Below are 19,496 nucleotides of genomic sequence, written 5' to 3' on the forward strand. Positions count from 1 at the left end.
GTTTACTAGCAAAGAGGTGCCAAAATTACTGCCTAGTGGGTTACACCTCTGCTGAGGTCTGCTGTGTCGCTAAGAGATAGTCACCCTAGCTAAAAGTAAAAGGCAATGGTCTTGGGGATGGCTAGGCAGAACCTTTCTTTTAAGAGGAACAGAGGAAAGACCCGGAACAAGGAACCAGAGATAGCAGATTGTGAGGCGTGTTAGACCTGTGGGACTCATGTAAGGAAGGAGCAGGTGCAGTGTGTGATGGGCGCACCACTGTTGAGCATGGTGATCAGAGGACAGCGGATGGTGACAGAGACCAGAGAGGCAGGTGGAGAGGGACAGCCAGAGCAGCTGTAGTCTGCGCTCGAGAACACTGAAAGGTAGGACTAGGCCCAGCAATCGATTCATGAGTGGTAAAACTCCCCCGTGTGGAGGTGGATTGGAAGGCTCACATGTAGGAGATGGGCCAGAGAGGGCTTTAAGGCAATCTTGCTGTGCTGCTAGGAGATAGGTAACGCATTACCTCTTGCACTCACCTCCTTCCAATACCTTCCCTCCCATTCCCCCAGGTTGAGTGAGACCAGCAGGCCTTGCGTGCAGGGGGAGCCAATACAGGAAGTGGCGAGCGCACTGCAGCTGAACAGAGTCCAAATACAGTGTACTGAAGACAGTGAAGGTTGAAAGAAGTCAAAGGAGCAGTGGAGGAACACTCCCAGAGCAACTGTGGTGTGAGCTTGAGAGCAGTAAGTTAGGAATGAGGCCCAGCACCTCATGCATAACACCACAACAGATACTAAAAGCATGTAACTGAGCTCCCATTTCAGAAGCAAACCATGAAGCTTGTCTGCATCAGATGGGTCACAGCAGACATCAAGGCAGGCATTTACAACGAGCAGAGCCATTACACAGCAATGGGGCATATAAGAAGCTGAGCAGGATAAGGACCTTCTAGAGAGACATGAAAAAACAGAAAGAGAAGGGAACGATAAGAGGAGCCATACGGAAGGCTTAGGAGAAGGCAGTATAGTTTAATGGAGAGAAGCCAGAGGGAGTGAAGAGATCCCCCCAAAAGAGAAGAAGAGTGTAGATACCTGTCCTTCTCCATTGGAGATGCCCCCAAAACTGTAACTAAGAAGAGTATGGTGAAGACAATGAGGAAGGGAGGGAGAATGGTGAGGTCAGAGCAAGATCTGATAACCCTGTGGATTAAGGACATAGACAATCCTCCAGAATTGAAGGCTGGTGACCCTTCTCACCTGCTTGTTCTGCCAATCAGAGACAGTAGAGAGATTAATCAAATGAAGGTTGGGAACCTGTGAAAAACAAGAACATGCATTAGTGAATGCAGGGCCCACCAACAAATGGTAGTGGGGAAACTGTTACTGCTATATTGATGCCCTGAGTAGGTGGTGACACTGATGACCTCCGAGCAGGAGTGGTGGTGACATCTGTATTGCACAGCACATAAACCTGATGCCTCTCGGAAATAAGGGGGGTCCACGCTGTCCACACGCAATAAGTATTCTATAAAAGAAGGTTTGGCGAAGATGGTGCAGACAAGTGGTGCGTGGTCATCTACACAGGAGGAAGTGCAGGCAAGCCAGTATCTTTCAACACAGGGCCTGAAACAACTTAAAACAACTCAAAACGCTGCCGCCAGGCTAGTCCTTGACCTCTCGCGCCGAACCCACACCTCACCACTCCTCAGAGAGCTCCACTGGCTCCCCATCCAGAAGTGCTGCCAGTTCAAACTTCTCACACGCCCATTCAAATCACTACACAACACGGGCCTGCATACCTTATCTCATTCACCAGCTTTACTTCTACCAACCCACCAGACAACTTCATTCAGCATTACTCTCACACACACACACACGCATCTACAGAAGCAGAATGAGAGATCGATCATTCTCTTACCAAGCTGCCAAATCCTGGAACGACGGCCCCCAACACATCAGGGCCTCCACCTCACTTCTTGAATTCTGCAAGTAGCTGAAGACCTGGCTATTCAATTAATCTTCTTTCAGGACCATTGAGACTGCCTGTATTCAGGCCCAGCATCACCACACTCACCTACTCAGAGCCTGGATACCCTCACAGGTGACCAGCAGCGCTCTACAAGTCCATATTACATTACATTTATAAGAGAGGGAAACCAGGTGATCACTCAAAAGGCAGACTGGTTGGTAATGAATTTAATATTGCTGCGACAGGACTTAGATAAAATTAGTGAACACAAAACAGAAAGTAGAATATTCATAATGGGACACAATGCAGATGAACACTCTGAATTGCTAACAAGTTAGAAGACACCAGGGAATTATAGATAGAGTGCTGAGGATAGCGGGACAAAAGCCCTCATCAGGAACTCCACCCAGGAAGACAATGGATCAGATGCAAAAGTACAGAGATAACAACCACATACAAACAGCTGCAAGACAATAGAAAGACATAAAATACAATGGCAATCATTTAATGCTACACTGATTGCTGTATGGTCACACAAAAGAGAAGAATACCACTTAAGGAAGCAAAAACAAAGCTGCAGCAATTCAATATATTGTATGCTCTGCTACCAATGACATGCTTATGTACAGACGAGAAGCAACATTTTGTCGAGAATCCAAATGATGCCATGAGCTATACTGAGAACTTGGTACTGGCTGAGTAATGCATTGTTTATTACAGGATATTCATATATTTGACATTAATACATGGTGAGGGGGCGGGGCAAAGTTTACAGGGTCAGAAATATATATGATATGTCCATCTGTGAGAGTAATAGAATAAGCTGGTTTGAAATTGGAAGGGGATAAGCACTTAACATATCCATTGTGAGGGTCGATCTGGGGTGGGGCCCACAGGACAGGGAAGTTGAGGTGCAAAGGGACATAACGGGAGAACACACATTTTAGATAATTAGGCAACTGCAAGCTCAGCCAATAGGAAGATCATAATACCTTAAAGATGGTGACAGTAGTAATATCATGTAATGATAAGCGCATAAATGGAGTCATCAAAAGACAACAGATTTGGTCCTACTTAAAAAGGAAGGGCGCTTCAATAGTAATGCTGCAAAAAACACAATAGACCATAACAGAATATGAGAAACTCTAGGCGAGGTGGAGGAACACTTTGGCATGCAGGGTTCACCCCTTCTGCTAGGGGTATAGTAATCTGGATAGCTTTCACAGTACTGTTCAAGGTAGAAAACACATTCAAGGACGAGAAATGCAGAAACATGGGAGAAGTAGGAAACCTGAATGAACCACTTATAGTACTGTTCAATATATATGCATCTACAAACTTCTTTGAAGAGAGGCCAGAACTCAATATACATACAGTAAGGAATTCTGTGGATGGCAGATTTTAACTAGATACTAAATAACCAATTAGGCAACGCTAGGGTGACTGTTAGACCGTTGGGCACATCCTCAGTGGTCCGGTGTAATGAAATGGACAGTTTGAACCTTATTGAGACCTGCAGAGTAAAAACACAGAGACACAAGAGTACATTCCTTTCCTAAACCATTCTGAACAGATAGTTTATTTATGAGAATACTATGCTCCCTTGTCAATTAAGTTGGTGCTGGAAAGTCACAACGAGTGAATGCCCTAAAGGAGATCACAAATGATGGCTCTCCAAGACCGGCCATACAGAAAAGAGCTAAGTAAAGCTACTCTCTATAAACAATGACACAGAAACATCAGCAGGGGTGCTCTGTAACACTAAGGAGAAGGGGCATGAACTCGATTTTTGAGATCAGGAAAATACTAACAGACAACATAATTAAGTTAGAGAATGAAGTAATGATAATGGATAGACAGATCGAACTAGGAAAAGGAGACCAAAATACCAGAAACAAGAAAATGGAGGAATTAGAAGAAGCTTGGGGAAGGCCCAGGAAACATGACTACAGACTATACAATGAACAACAACACAGACACAGTAACAAGGCCAGACATCTACTGGCTTAACTGATATACAGGGAAAAAGGATACAGAGGCACAGTAACTATAGGGGATGAAGCGGGGTGGAGACTTACAAATCAAGAGTTGATTTAAAGAATTGTACGCTACTCTATACAGCAAACAAGAACAAAATGGTAGCAGAATGATTGACAAGGTATTATGTGAAGCAAAACTATCCACATTAGCAGTGGAACTGAGAAATGAATTTAACATCCCTCTAGAAGTGGAAGATAAAAAGAGCTATACAGCATATGGGAATGGGTAAACCACCAGGAAATGAGTACATAGATCTTGGTCCCTTTATAACAAAGGAGTCAAGGAGGGAAAACACCCAGATACACTTCAAGAAGCAATAATGGTCGTTCTCCCCAGTACAGGTAACGATCGCCAGTGTGTGAATCCAATAGGCTGCTGTCAATGATTAATGCAGATTCTAAAATATTGGGAAAAATGTTGGCAAAGCATCTAGCAAAGGTGGTGGAGACATTACATACAGATGAGACAGGATTTGTGGGAAGCCTAACAATCACAAATATTAGGAGAGCATTTGTAACAAAGGACTATGTAGGTAAGACAAATGAGACCTGTGCATTATCTAGTCTGGATGCGCAGAAAGTGTTCAACGCTGTAAACTGGCATAAGATACTGGAGAGGTATAAGCTGGGAAGGTTTCTAAAGTAGGTCGCACTCCTATACAATGAAATCACGGCCTCAGTGAGAACTGTTAACTAGGTATTAGCCAGATGGGAGATCCCCTCTAATATTTGCGTTAGCTACTGAGCTGCTGGCACAGAAAGCGTGTTTCAGGCATACAAACAATGGAGTATTAGTCAGAAACAAATTATTTATTATATCTTTGTATGCCATCAGCTGGAGGTAGGTTAGAGGGAACACAGTGAGATGTGGGTCGCTTACTGGTTTCAAACTGAACTTAACAAAATCAATGATGTACACTCTCACTCCGGTAGCCCCAAAGATCTTGAAGGTATACCTCTACAGATGCAAATAACACACTTAGAAAACTTGGGTACACAAATGTGCAAGGTAAAATATAACATGGGAAGTGATTATGACAGTGTATGACGCTATTATACACAAGTAGCTGAAATTTCCCGTGTCCCTTGCGGGACGAATCGCAGTAAGTAAAATGGTAGTCAATCCTCGAGTACGACATGTGTTGCAACATATGTCTATATGCATATGGGAAACGTGCTTCTACAAGTTAGATCAATTACTTAGTCCGAAGGTGCACTTCTGCCATCAGGGATTTCAATGAGAAGGTGTGGATTGGATATATATATATATCCAATCCACACCTTCTCACTGTAATCCCCAGCCCTGGCAGCAGCGGTGCACATTCGGACGTGATCTCCGAAAGACATCAAATTTCACCTTCCCTTGGCCCGGAGAAAGAAGCCGCGCACTCCAATGTTGTTTGCACTAAATCAAAGCTTAAACCACGGAAAGTGTAGGGTTGTCAAAATACTCCCAATGCATTTCAGCAAGCCCAAAAGCAAATTGGCTTTGACCAGTGTGCAAATTCCTAGACTTGGGATCTTAATAATGAATAGAGTCCAATTCACAGAATGGGGAGGATGAGTGGGTTGATGAGTACACAGTTAGAGTCTCTACCAGAAAAAGCAGTACTGATGGTAACTAACTTGTTCTTCTGTTGGACACTTCTAACTGGAGAATCCTCACTTTTTGAATGGATACCTGTAGGACCGAGCAGGCAAAATTCCCCTATCGGAAAACCTGGCTGTTAGTGCTTTGTGAACATATGGAATGACGCCCAAGTAGCCTACTGGTAAATGTCCAGGACAGAAACTCTGAGTGCCAACACAGTGTAAGCAGCCTGGGCTCTGGAGAAAAGTGCTTGGAGTCTTCTTATTGGTCAATGTGAAGCAGATCTTGATGCGAAGTACAATCCATTGGGAGATGGTCCTTTTCTGTACAGCTTTGGTTTTTTTCGAACCCCATAAAGAGCTGTTGGTCCACCAGATGTTCTTTGGTATGACTGATGTAAAATCTCAGCGCTCTTTTGTGGTCAAAAGAATAAAATCTTTCCTCCTTAAAGGGGTAAGGGGAGCATAGCACACTGGCTGGGTGACGGCTTCACTGACATGGAAGGCGTCACAACTTTTGGCAAAAAGGATACTCACGTCCACAGATACAGTTTATCTGGGAAGAACATGGTGTACAGCAGATGGAATCAGAGAGCCGGCAGCTGACTCACTCGTCACACCGATGTTATGGTGACAAGGAGCACTGACTTAAGGATAAGAAGCCGCAGAGGACAACTGTGACGCAGCTCAAAGGGAGTGAACATCAAAAGTGTGAGAACCAAGTTAAAGTCCCACTGTGGCATGACAAACGGGGAGGGAGGAAACAAGTGTTGCAGGCCTTTCAAAAAATGCATCACAGTAATTTAAATATTGAGGGCTGGTCTGGCATCCCTAAAAAGACCGAAAGAGATGAAAGGTACCCTTTAACTGTGCGCAAGGCAAAGTCTTGACAGGCAACAGATGAAACAAACAACAGAACGTCAGATAACTTAGCCTGTAGGGGATCAATTGGATGTGTGCTACACCCAACCACAAATTTATCCCAACGACAGGCGTATACAGTTTGTGTCGAGGGACGTCTGGCTTTCAAGATGACATCAACCACCTCCAGAGGAAGATCAAAGATGTTCAGCTGTCAAGATGACATCAACCACCTCCAGAGGAAGATCAAAGATGTTCAGCTGTCGCCGCCTAATCTCTATACATGAAGATAGAGACTGCAAAGGCCCGGGTGAAGAACCCTGCCCTGTTGCTGTGACAGCAAGTCCTCCTGATGCGGCAGTCAGGACAGATGCTCAAGCCCAGGAGTTTTGGATATCCTACTTTCCATGCCCAATCCGGGGCCCTAGGATGACTTGGGCCTGGTCGGACAGGATCTTCTTCTGAACTCAGGGCAGAAGTGGCATTGGCAGAAGAGCATACAGGAGTCCCGATTTCCACCCAGGCAGAGATGCTTTTGAAACTCCACTGCACAGAACTCCTGGCATTGCATATGCTAGGTGGAGGCAAATAGATCGGGCAAAGGTTCTCTCCACTCGCAGAACAGATCTTGTGCCGCCTACGGGAGTAATAGCTACTCGTGAACCACTAGGTGTCAACAGCTAAGTTTGTCCACCCTGGCATTCAGAGATCCTGCCAGTTGGTTCAACACCAGGACATTTCTGTAGCACCCCAGCCATTTCCAGAGGCATAGTGCTTCTTGGCACACGGCCCAGGACCCCACACCGCTCTGCTTGTTGCAGTACCACATGGCAGTGCTGTTGATCTTCATCACCTGTACTAGCCTCCCTTTGAAGGATGAAAAGAGGGGTTTCAATGCCAAGTGGATGGCCTGGAGCTCCAGGTGGTTGATACGGAGCCCAGCTTCCACCAGAGACCAGATGCCTCTGATCTCCCCTACTCCCAGATGGCCACCCCAAACTAAAATTAAGGCAGCTGCCACCACTGTCAACTCTGGGTGGGGTAAGGAGAAAATTCTGCTGCAGACCCAATCGTGTTCCAATAACCACCACTGCAGAGCTTTCACAGTCTCCTTTAAAATCTCGATGTAGCTGGAGAAGTCCCCTTGATGGTGGGTCCACTGAAACTTTAGATCCTACTGCAGAGCTCGCAAATGCCGCCTGGCATGTTTTACCAGCAGGATGCAGGGGGGCAATCAGTCCCAATATCCTCAGAGTCAAAATCCAGGACAGAGGCGGAAAGGTCAGGATCCTTGTCCAAATGTCCTGGACTCTCCTTTCTGGGGAAATGGAACAAAACCAAACCAGTGTTCTGAATGGCTTTGATGAAGGGGAGCGTCAGAGGAGCCAGACTTCAGCACATTGATAGTGAAACCCAAAGACGACAGAAAGTTTGTCGTATTCTGGAGGTGGTTGATGACTGCTAGGGGCGATCCACCTTCAGCAGCTACTCAGGTAGTGGAAGACTGGAACCCCCTGACTTCCGAAGGTGATCTGCTACCACAGCCATCACTTTCCCTGGTGAGACCAAACAGGAGCACAGCAAACTGAATATGTTCCTGTCCAACCACAAACTGCAGGTGGCGCTGATGCACCTGCAGGAGGGGTATATTGAAATAGGCATCCTGCAGGTCTAACAACACCATCCAGGGTCGAGGCCAGCAAAGACCTTGGCTAGTGTGAGCATCTTGAATTTTAACTTTCAGAGGAAGGCATTAAGAGGGCACAGGTCTAAAATAGGACGAAGACTGTTGTAATTCTTTGGCACTAGAAAGTAACGTTAATAACCTACTTCTGGTGGAGGCACCCTCGGGATCGCCCCAAAAGGCCCTGCACATACTGCTGTAAGACGGACAAATGGTCCTCCTTCAATCGTTCTGGAGACAGTGGAAGGTGCTGTAGAGTGGCAATGAAGGGCAAGGTGCACCCCTTCTGGGCAATCTGCAGGGCCCACCTGTCCAATGAGATGGTCTGCCAACCTGGCAAGAATTGTAAGTGCCTGCCTCCAACTAGGTGGCTGTATTCCACTAAAGGCATGCTAAAGGGGTTTGGCAAGTGAGGGGGTCGTGTCAATGCCACTGGCTTCATGAAGGTCATCCTACCAATTTTCTTCATGGTATGGTTGCCCTGTTTCATCACTGGCATTGTAATCACTGTGTGAATCAGTACCAAATAGGGAATGCAACATATGTGTACTTTCTTGAGAAGGTGGCAGGTTAAGTGGGGGAAGAGGATCTTCAACAGAAGTCGAGCACGGCCTCGGTTGAGGTCGTAATTGAGCTGACTTGGAGCTGGAGAGCACAATGGGCACCTCGTCCTCATGCATCTGTGAAGTTGGCATCGAGGCTCCGGGAACTGGCATGGAGCTTGGCACTCAAGGCGAAGTTAGTGCAAGAGCCAGAGGATGCCCAGTGGTGGACTCAGAGGGTCCAATTGGCACTGAAGGTGAACCTGCCGGGGGTATCGCAGATAAGGAGGGTTGTAAGCTCTGTAGGGCACATATGCATGCCAGAGGGAGACGGTAAGGATCCAAAGAGTCAAAGCATGGCCTTGTCGAACTGTTCGATCTGCCTCGGTGTCGTAAAAGGCCCCGAAAGTCGGGATGTGCCTGGACAAGTTGCAGGATGGGCTCCGAGGTGGATTTTGGGAGCAAGATCGAAATGCATGGTGATGCTCTCGAGCCTTCTCTGGAGATTGTGAGTGGCTGGAAGGGGTCAAAGTCCTGCTTTAATTTTTTATGTTTTTATGCAACTTATCCAAACACTTGGAGTGTGACAACAACCAACCTCGGGAACGACTCCTGCAACTTCTGGAACATGAATGGGGCCGGAAAAGACCCTTCGACTCAGATTGGTCTCTTGCAGAGTCTTCTGGTGCTTGGCAAATGTTTCACCTCGCAGTCCCAGCTGGCCTTCGGGTTCATCAAACACAAACAAAAACAATGCAGTGGAATGGATACGGCAATAATTATTTCTATAACTAATGGAAACCTTAATTAATCCATCAATGAGAAATCAATCTCAAACCAACCGATTATCTCAATTCAAGAACACACACACTAGGTTGTAGATCCGATGTAAGTCGTTATACATCCAATTTTTTATATATATATTTTTTAATACAAACAATACACATTTATTTACAAGGACATCCAAAAAAAAAATATATTATATATATATACACACACATATACAAATAATACATTTATATATCTGAAAACAAAGCAGAATCCTTGGGACCGGAGTACTAGAAGTGCTGCGAAACAACCTTTGGAAAACAAAACATTATATACGATTCGCAGTTCACAATAATCAAGATAACCCTTGAATCAACACCTTTCAGGGTATATGTAATTCCACCCTATTATACTATAGACCGGTGTTACAATTATTTCTTTTCACACATGAGATTAGATGGAAAAGGGCTTCTCTTTATGTCTGGTCGACGCGTTTCAGCCCATTTAATTTGGGCCTCATCAGGACTGTGGGCCAAAGGAAACCTGTAACAAAAGTACAAATAAACGCTTTCTCATGTATATTTAGATATATAAACATTGAAATATTTACAATATATACAACTGACTGCACATAGGGATCACCCACACTACGATCTTCCAACTATGTCATCAATTAAGTAAATCACTGCTGTGGACAACAGTACAGTTCAAGGAAAGCAAAAGGTGTGTTTTATGTTGAGTGACGGTGAACAGATAACGTGGAACAATAACTATACTCCAAACAGAACCAAGAAAACCTGTGCTCTGTGTGTAATAGGGGAATATCGGAATCTCTGGAAAAAGTAAAAGAAAAGTGTAGTGGTGCGAAAACCAAATCAACCCACAAATTAAAAGGTGTTGCAATCTGTGCTCGAATGCTATTATAACCAGATCTCCGAATTATATCTCTCCATGTATACCTTGCCGGAGAGCCTGTCTTGGCGTCTGCAAAGGGAACTCCAACCTCGGCCGAGCTAAATCACGGTAGAATATTTAATCCACGTCTCTATACGAAGACAATAAAATAGTCTAATCAATCACAATTCCACCACTTAAAGGGGCTAGTATTAAAGCTATTGTAGGGCGTCTGGTAAAGACTAGTAGTACAGCAAGAGAATAAAACACACTAGATAACTTACAAGAAAAAGAGGCAGAGTTGTCGGTCCGTCAATCTGGGCTAAATTAACACTTGCACGTTTGCGGTGACTTGCCCTTCCACCGTGACAAACAATTATTGGTATGCTTTGACATTGAGTCATTGTATACCAATATACCACTGGACGAAGCACTAATTGTATTAAAGAATACCCTCGATCAAAGAGAACAACCACATGAGGTGCCTACCGACTTTATAGTCTAGTTGGCTACTATCTGTCTGAGGAACAATTTGTTTGCGTTTAAGGACTCCCTCTACCTCCAAGTAAAGGGTGTCGCTATGGGGTGCCGCTTCGCCCCGGAAATAGCGAATTTGGTCATGCATGAATTTGAGAAACACTTGATTTATAGCGACACCAATCCTTATAGAAATTCAATTCTACATTGGTGTCGCTATATAGACGATGTCTTTATGATATGGGAAGGCACTGAGAATACTCTCACACTATTCCACAATTGGTTAAACATGAGATCGGTAGACCTGAAATTCACATTGTCAAATAACAAAGAGAAGATTAACTTTCTTGATGTGTGGGTTCAGAATACTGACGGGAGCTTGGAAGTGAGTCTATACACCAAGCCCACTGACAGAAATACGTTGCTACATTTTTCAAGTGGCCATCCACGCAGTTTTAAAGACAATTTGCCATATGGGCAATTTCTAAGAATAAGACTACTTTGCGAATGCGGAAGTACTTAAAAATAAATTAATTAACAGAGGATATCCCCACAAATTAGTCAAAACAGCACTGAAAAGAGCATGGTACACACCAAGACAGGATCTACTGACACCGAAAGAAAAAACTGATAACGCGCCACTGACATGTGTACTCACGTATAACCCAAAAGGTAACAAAATTAAAAAGATCATTTTGAATAATTGGAGATTGGTGAGTCACTTGGGGTTTCCTAAACCACTTTTCGCCTTTTGCAAAGGCAAGAATTTATAACAACAATTGGTGAGGGCTGCTCAACCCATAGATAAGAGACAAAATTTGAGAGGAATGTTGGGCCAGTGGTGGGTCATTTCAGGTGCCAACAGTGTGTGGCATGTACATTGACAAAATATTCTAAAGAAGTGATGATTAATGGCCAACGACACATTCAAGGAACATTCAGCAATTGCAGCACAAAGAATGTTGTTTATTGCATCACTTGTCCATGTAATATGCACTATATTGGTCAAACTACACAACCAATAAAAAAATCGTATTTTACAACACAAATCTCGAGTAAAGTGCAAAATCATTAGAGCTCCACTGGTAGAGCACTACTTGATTCAAGGCCACAGTGAGATTAATATGAGTTGGACGGTATTGCTAGTAGTCCAAAATAACACTCAAGATAATATACAGACCAAGTTGAAAAGGATTGGAGGCTAGACTACTCGAGAAATACCATACAGCTACTACCGGACTAAACGACAGAGACGAGATCAAATTATGAATGTTTCAAAATCAGTATTGATAACCAGAGAGGCATACATTGTCACATCTAACAACTACCGAGATACAAGGTTGTCGAACTTCCGTCTACTCTGATCAGGGTGAAATGATACATGTTTCATGATTATGATGGATTTGGGTTAAGTATAGGTGACGACTTTATGTATTTTTTTGCTGTACAAAACGTAATGCATTTTTCAGTTGTACACAATTGTATATGCTGGACCGATTATAATTTCCTTTGAATGATGCAATACTCCTTGTCAACTACTCAGTCGCAGTGTAGTGTTTATATTATGCGGGACAACAGAGAGCGGTCACAATGATTGGTGTATTCATATGGACTTTCTACAACATTGTAATTTCTTTTTTGGTGATGGTTTCTTTCAAATTTTCCAAAAAATGTTGCTTAATTCTCACCTATTATAGTAAACACTGGAAAGTCTTTTTTGTTGACTTTAACATTTTAATATTTACTCCGCCCCTCCGTCACCGTATAATACCGATAGTTGAGGTATTATGGAGACTATATATAAAGGCGCCATAGTCTGTCCTTAGTGTCTACTGTGGGGGATAGCTATTTACGTAGTGACGCCCGGAACTAGTGGCGTGGCGTCCAGAACTCTTAGTGAGAGGGATACAGCGTAAGAAAAAGTCGACTTAGAGGTAAGCTCTTGAAGATAGTTTGCCCAAGATACTTCAGACTGAATTTCCTTTTAAGAATGGGATTCTTATGCGGGTCTTTTCCATTGTAGACCGTTTGCCTATGAATATTCACCGCGAACGTGCAAGTGTTGATTTAACCCAGATTGACGGCCCGACAACCCTGCCTCTTTTTCTTGTAAGTTATCTAGTGTGTTTTATTCTCTTGCTGTACGGCGTGTTCTACTAGACTTTACCAGACGCCCTACAATAGCTTTAATACTAGCCCCTTTAAGTGATGGAATTTTGATTGATTAGACTATTTTATTGTCTCCGTATAGAGACGTGGATTAAATATTCTACCGTGATTTAGCTCGGCCGAGGTTGGAGTTCCCTTTGCAGACACCAAGACAGGCTCTCCAGCAAGGTATACATGGAGAGATATAATTCGGAGATCTGGTTATATTAGCTTTCGAGCACAGATTGCAACATCTTTTAATTTGTGGGATGGTTTGGTTTTCGCACCACTACACTTTTCTTTTACTTTTTCCAGAGATTCCGATATTCCCCTATTACACACAGAGCACAGGTTTTCTTGGTTCTGTTTGGAGTATAGTTATTGTTCACGTTATGTGTTCACCGTCACTCGACATAAAACACACCTTTTGCTTTCCGTTAGCTCTACTGTTGTCCACAGCAGTGATTTACTTAATTGACGACATAGTTAGAAGATCGTAGTGTGGGTGATCCCTATGTGCAGTCAGTTGTATATATTGTAAATATTTCAATGTTTATATATCTAAATATACATGAGAAAGCGTTTATTTGTACTTTTGTTACAGGTTTCCTTTGGCCCACAGTCCTGGTGAGGCCCAAAATAAATGGGCTGAAACGTGTCGACCAGACATAAAAAGAAGCCCTTTTCCATCTAAACTCATGTGTGAAAAGAAATAATTGTAACACCGGTCTATAGTATAATAGGGTGGAATTACATATACCCTGAAAGGTGTTGATTCAAGGGCGATCTTGATTATTGTGAACTGCGAATCGTATATAACTTTTTGTTTTCCAAAGGTTGTTTCGCAGCACTACTTTTCAGATACATATATATATATATATATATATATATATATATATATATATATATATATATATATATATATATATATATATATATATATATATATATATATATATATATATATATATATATATATATATATATATATATCTTCACATGTTTTCCCCAGATATGAGGCCGCACTCCATCACAGGTAGGTAACAATCCTTTATTTTCAGAGACAGGCAGCTTCTCATTCCGTCCTTATGTCCCCCGGCCTGACGCGTTTCAGGGAATCCTTTCCCTTTCTTCAGAGGCCAAAATGAGCAACTTCAAAGATAAGTGCAACTGCACTGTCCCATGCACGGTATTTAACCAGTATTTGGCCTCCGGTGTGCCGCTTCCGGTGTGCCAGTTAATTAATCCCCTTTTGAGGTGCATGCTTGGACCTGCAGTTAATCCGTGCAACAATTATACCCTCCAGTGGGTTAACCCTCCAGTGGGTTAAGTGCTCATATTTGCTTTCAGGGACCAATTCTTACAGCTCTTCAGTGAGCCCCCAAATGGGACTCTGCCTGTCTAATTAGACAGCCTGCTCTGCCGATCACGAGAGAAACCAATTTCCCTCGCGCAGACCCAGTTCATTCAAGGGCGGTGCGTAGCCTCCACGGCCTGGAAGCGCCGTGATTAATGCCTTCACGTGTTTTCCCCAGATATGAGGCCGCACTCCATCACAGGTAGGTAACAATCCTTTATTTTCAGAGACAGGCAGCTTCTCATTCCGTCCTTATGTCCCCCGGCCTGACGCGTTTCAGGGAATCCTTTCCCTTTCTTCAGAGGCCAAAATGAGCAACTTCAAAGATAAGTGCAACTGCACTGTCCCATACACGGTATTTAACCAGTAGTTGCCTCCGGTGTGCCGCTTCCGGTGTGCCAGTTAATTAATCCCCTTTTGAGGATTGTTACCTACCTGTGATGGAGTGCGGCCTCATATCTGGGAAAAACATGTAAAGATATACATATATATATGTATGTCCCTGTAAATAAATGTGTATTGTTTATGTGTTAAAAATATATATATAACAAGCATTTGCAATGCATCGGTCTCGCCTTTGGGACCTTATATGTATTTAGCTATGCAGCACATTAGCCTGGGTGCTGAAACATCTATTGTTCTATAACATGGAGGGAAAGTGAGCACCAAACTGCATGACACGCCAGGTATGGGAACACATGGAGAGAAATAATGCCTTTTAGTGGGAAATGGTATAGTCCAAAGCTTCTGTTTTTAATATAAAATCAGGGCCTTCAGTGGTCATATTACTGAAAATACAAGATTTGAAAAAAGTATTGTCTACGGGTACTCGTGAAAGACAATTTCTATGGACTGGAATCTAGAAAACAGCACAATAAGCCTATCACCAACCGAGCACTGGTAAGTGTTTTGGACCAAGGCTCTCTCTCACCTGCCTGCTGCACCCAGAGCACTCACTGCATAGATATGCCTACCAGCAACCGAACTCTGTCACAAACCACACACTTCTAGACCAAGGCTCTCTCTCATGGCGAGACAGGGCCTGCACCCAGAACACGGTCACAGGAAGGTCTACCAGCAAGACAGGGCTTGCACCCAGAACAAGGCCACAGTAAGGTCTACCAGCAAGACAGGGCCTGCACGCAGAACACGGTCACAGGAAGGTCTACCAGAAAGATAGGGCCTGCACCCAGAACACGGTCACAGGAAGGACTACCAGCAAGACAGGGCTTGCACCCAGAACAAGGCCACAGGAAGGTCTACCAGCAAGACAAGGCCTGCACGCAGAACACGGTCACAGGAAGGCCTACAAGCAAGACAGGGCCTGCACCCAGAACACAGACACATGAAGCACTCATTGCAAGAATGGCCTGCCTGCACGGTCCTAATACAAGAAGTTCTACCAGCAATGGAGCCCTGTCACAAACCACACATAACTAGCCCAAGGATCTCTCGTGGTGTGCACACTAGAACCATTGTTGTCTTACGTGCCTCTGCCAGGTGTGTACTGTGTGCATTGAGGACTCCGTGCATGCGTGCACACGAGTGACATGCTAACGAGAAGCACTTGTGTCCTCTTGACGGATGCAGCACGTGTGCATGGGGAGCAGAATGATGCAGTGCAGGGGTGGACAAGAGCTCTTCCTTGGGGCCACACCCACGTAATGCCCAATTATTCAGGCGGGCGACTCCCGATTTTTTTGCAAAAAATTCCTTTCTTTTAAGAGTCTCCAGCCTAAAGGGACAACGGAAAATAAAGTCCTTCGATTTATGTTTCCAAAATCTCCCTGTTTGTAGTACCTAAATGTCGCCATGAATGCCCAGCTAAAGCACTGCCCGCAGGTTAGGAATACATAGAAGACACTCTCTCACCTGGAGTGCAGTAAACCTGTGCGGAGGATTACACTCGCCTGAAATGTTCCTGCTCTGAAATGTGCACTGGAGCCCCAATCACCTGAAATGTACATCCACCCTTTTCTATGGAGGTTTGGCATTGCATGATTAGTGTAGTATAATTTGTTGAATCAGACTGAAGCTCCCTTTTATTTCTGCCTCCTTAATGGTGCTCAATTGACCTCAAATGCCTGGGTTTCGTTGTTGCGATTCGAACTGCGTCTGACAGACCTTCGTAGACGTCAGCACCGAGCATTTGACTCGACAGGCCATTGTTCTGACTGGCTTATTATGACGCCATGTTACTTTGTTTTTTGCAGTATGAAGTTACTTGTGTTATGGCTAGATTTTGTTAACAGTTTTATGTAGACCCACGTTATTAGGAGGCTGCTTGTACGGAAACTACTATATGTAGCGTAAAAGGTCAAAATAGAATTAAATCTCTTTCTGAATGACTGTGTGCAAACTTTGGCAGACTTTGTCTTTTGACAAAGCAAGCATGCTTTGAAGGTATGTGAGGGTTTTCTATAAAGAGCACTTTTTAAAGATGGTGGGAAATCTTGTTTCCAGTGACAAAACTCTGTTCTTGACATTTATTTGCCTCAAGTTATAGAAACCATATTTAATGTTAGGTTCATCCACCTTGCCCATTCTCTGCTTCCACAGGTACCTGACCCTAAAAGACTCTGTATTTCACCTCTCTGACTGGGCACTACGGTCACCATGTACAATATATATATTTTAACAATCATGGGTTTCCATAAGCGTGGAAGTGACGCGCCCACATAGGTGAAGTATGTAGGACAGTTGGAGGCTCACTCGCTGTGTGTAATCTTTCTCTGGGTTGTTTGTTGAGTGTCACACATTGGCCCTTAATAGTACTCATCACCCCAGAGTATCAAAATATATCACTGATTGGGTGTGGATGGGCCAGACTAACGTTAAGAGTGGGAAGAGAGCCGCGAGATACGAAGCAAAACATCGGATGTCAAGAGGGTCAAAATCATGAGAGACGGCAGGAGGAAGCCGGGAGGGTGCATCATGACGAATCACTTTAATATTGTTTCGTCCGGCAATCTAGCATGAAAGTAGTGCATAATGAATGACGAGTACTTATCTAACAATGAAATATGTGACAAAATCTTCGAGTCTGTGGTGCTGCTAGCAAATACTCTACTTAAAAATGATGGCAATGCGTTGCGATCCTAACTCAACAAAAAAGGTTAACACCACCAAAAGCAGACGTAATTTCCGACAAACAGAGTGTACTGCATCTGCCTATAACCAAACTGTGTTCGGCGTCCTCGCCAGTCGCAGTAAATTAAAATGAAAACGGTGCCTTGTAACTGCAATTATTGATCCATGTTCGGCAGCACTGGCAGCTATTAAAAATTGAAAGCGGTTTCCTACAGCTACGATGAATCAATAAAGTGAACTATCCCTACGCAGCCGCTGCAGTAAGAAATAAACACAGTGCGCAGTAACCCTGAGAACTCAATCTGTGTTTGGCACCACCAGACGTTAATGTAAATAGGGAGGGTGGGGATGAAAACCGCAACGGGAAAGTGAAATGGGGCAGAAACTGTGCGTTAAAGCGTTACTTACGGCTCAAGCAGGGACAGACTGCTTGACTGCGCAGTTACAGAGTACAGGGGCACGGAAGGCAGCTCAGAATGAAGCTAATGTTATAGTAGCCAAGTGGTACCGGACAGGCACAGGCCGTAAGAAAGCCGTCCCTGCTGAAATAAGTAAAAGGCGTGCAGCGGGTAAACAGCACGTGATTTAAAGTGCTTGTGCTGTAACTCCAGCTCATGCTTGTTCCGGCGGCACTCTGTGGGAAGGTTGAGCAGTCGCATAGTGCTAATTAAGTTAAACTAAAACCCCTTGGCAATGTGTGTTATTGAATAACTCGGTGTTTCATTGGGTATGGAGACCTTTGTGCTTAAGTGCGCGCATGGAAATGGAGATCGTAGCCGTTATCGGTTTTTTTTTCCGGGTGGTATTTCTTTCTTTATGGTGTTCTTTGTGCCTCCTGACCATTATAAGACCGCAAGATCAGGATCTCTGAGGGTTCGGAAGTGGAATGCTCTTCGGTGCCTCGTTATAGGTAGGAAGCGCTATACAAATTTTAATAAATCACAAAGCGGTGTGAAACACTCCTCTCGCTGCTGTCGTTAGTATAACAAGGGAGGCAGCCAGTACATACATAGCCTCTCAGCGCTGGACACTTGCCCTCTGCTACACCGCCCACTCCTCCTCACCACGTAGCAGTAATTTTACACAGCCCAACGACCATTGCTCTCCGTGGCGTCCTGCTGGGCGGGGCTCCATCGGCCGCAGCTTTCCATGGGTAACATGCGGGGGCCGCGGTCCGGCTCCATGCGGCTCCCGCAGTAAAGGAACAAGCAGTCCCTGCAAATTTAGAGACCTCTTCTGGTCTCAGGCGTGTTCGGTTGCAGCACGGAGTAGAGTCTCCTGTTAAAACAGAGCCCCTGAACTCGGCTGCATGGCCTTTGCCGAGGCAGACGGGGGACAAGCAGCCCGGCTCCACTCACTGAGCCCCGCCCACCAGAGAGGCTCTCGTTCCTGTGCAGCTTCCGCCTCGGGATGGCCTGCAAAACAGAACAGGTGCTGTCTCTGCCAGGACAGCAGCGGAACCAGATCAGTGCCCTCACGCCAAGCACTCAGCGACTGCGGGAGGGAGAGGAAAAGACGGAAGAAAATAGTCTGTGAGGTAAAGCGGCTGATAGCCATGGAAGGACACAAATGACGACATGGCTGTCGTGGGGCGGGACTAACAAGCCGAAAACCAATCAGAAAGCAGTATTTAGGATGTAAGCCAATTCAAAAGATGGGCGGAGAGTGGGCGGAGCTTAAACGAAGCTTCCCCACAATAGTATATACTGCATGTCTCAACGAGACAGCGCAAGCGCTGCCTAGGCGAGACCTAAAAAATTGGATATATAGCGACTTACATCGGATCTACAACCTAGTGTGAGTGTGTTCTTGAATTGAGATAATCGGTTGGTTTGAGATTGATTTCTCATTGATGGATTAATTAAGGTCTCCATTAGTTATAGAAATAATTATTGCAAAAACAACAGTTGATGGACAGAATGCAGAACAATGTCATACATTCACCCCAGTACAGAGATCTGGGCCTAATCCATCATTTTTTTGCTCACCATGCCATTCCAGTTTGAACCCAGCCATATGCAAATCAGTCTTGACCCTGTGCCTCATGGGAACAGTCCAGCCCGAACTGCCAAGCCAGGTCCTCCCTGGACTGG

The 19,496-nt window shown here is 44.5% G+C and overlaps 1 protein-coding gene across 9 annotated transcripts in view; it reads right to left on the bottom strand.

Annotated features, from left to right (window-relative positions):
* The window catches only part of TDRD5 (tudor domain containing 5), a 1,318,580-nt gene that overhangs the window by 239,574 nt on the left and 1,059,510 nt on the right, over window positions 1-19,496 (bottom strand). For 4 of the 9 annotated variants that reach the window (XM_085601794.1, XM_085601793.1, XM_085601791.1 and 1 more), the window contains exon 14: window positions 1,242-1,298. The exons of the other annotated variants lie outside the window; for them this stretch is intronic. In XM_085601794.1, the coding sequence (XP_085457920.1) occupies window positions 1,242-1,298 (57 nt within the window). The remainder of the gene's footprint in view (window positions 1-1,241; window positions 1,299-19,496) is intronic. 9 annotated transcript variants of the gene reach the window in all.

The sequence above is a fragment of the Triturus cristatus genome, chromosome 4_2 (genome assembly GCF_964204655.1).
Source record: "Triturus cristatus chromosome 4_2, aTriCri1.1, whole genome shotgun sequence".
NCBI classification, from domain to species: Eukaryota; Metazoa; Chordata; class Amphibia; order Caudata; family Salamandridae; genus Triturus; species Triturus cristatus.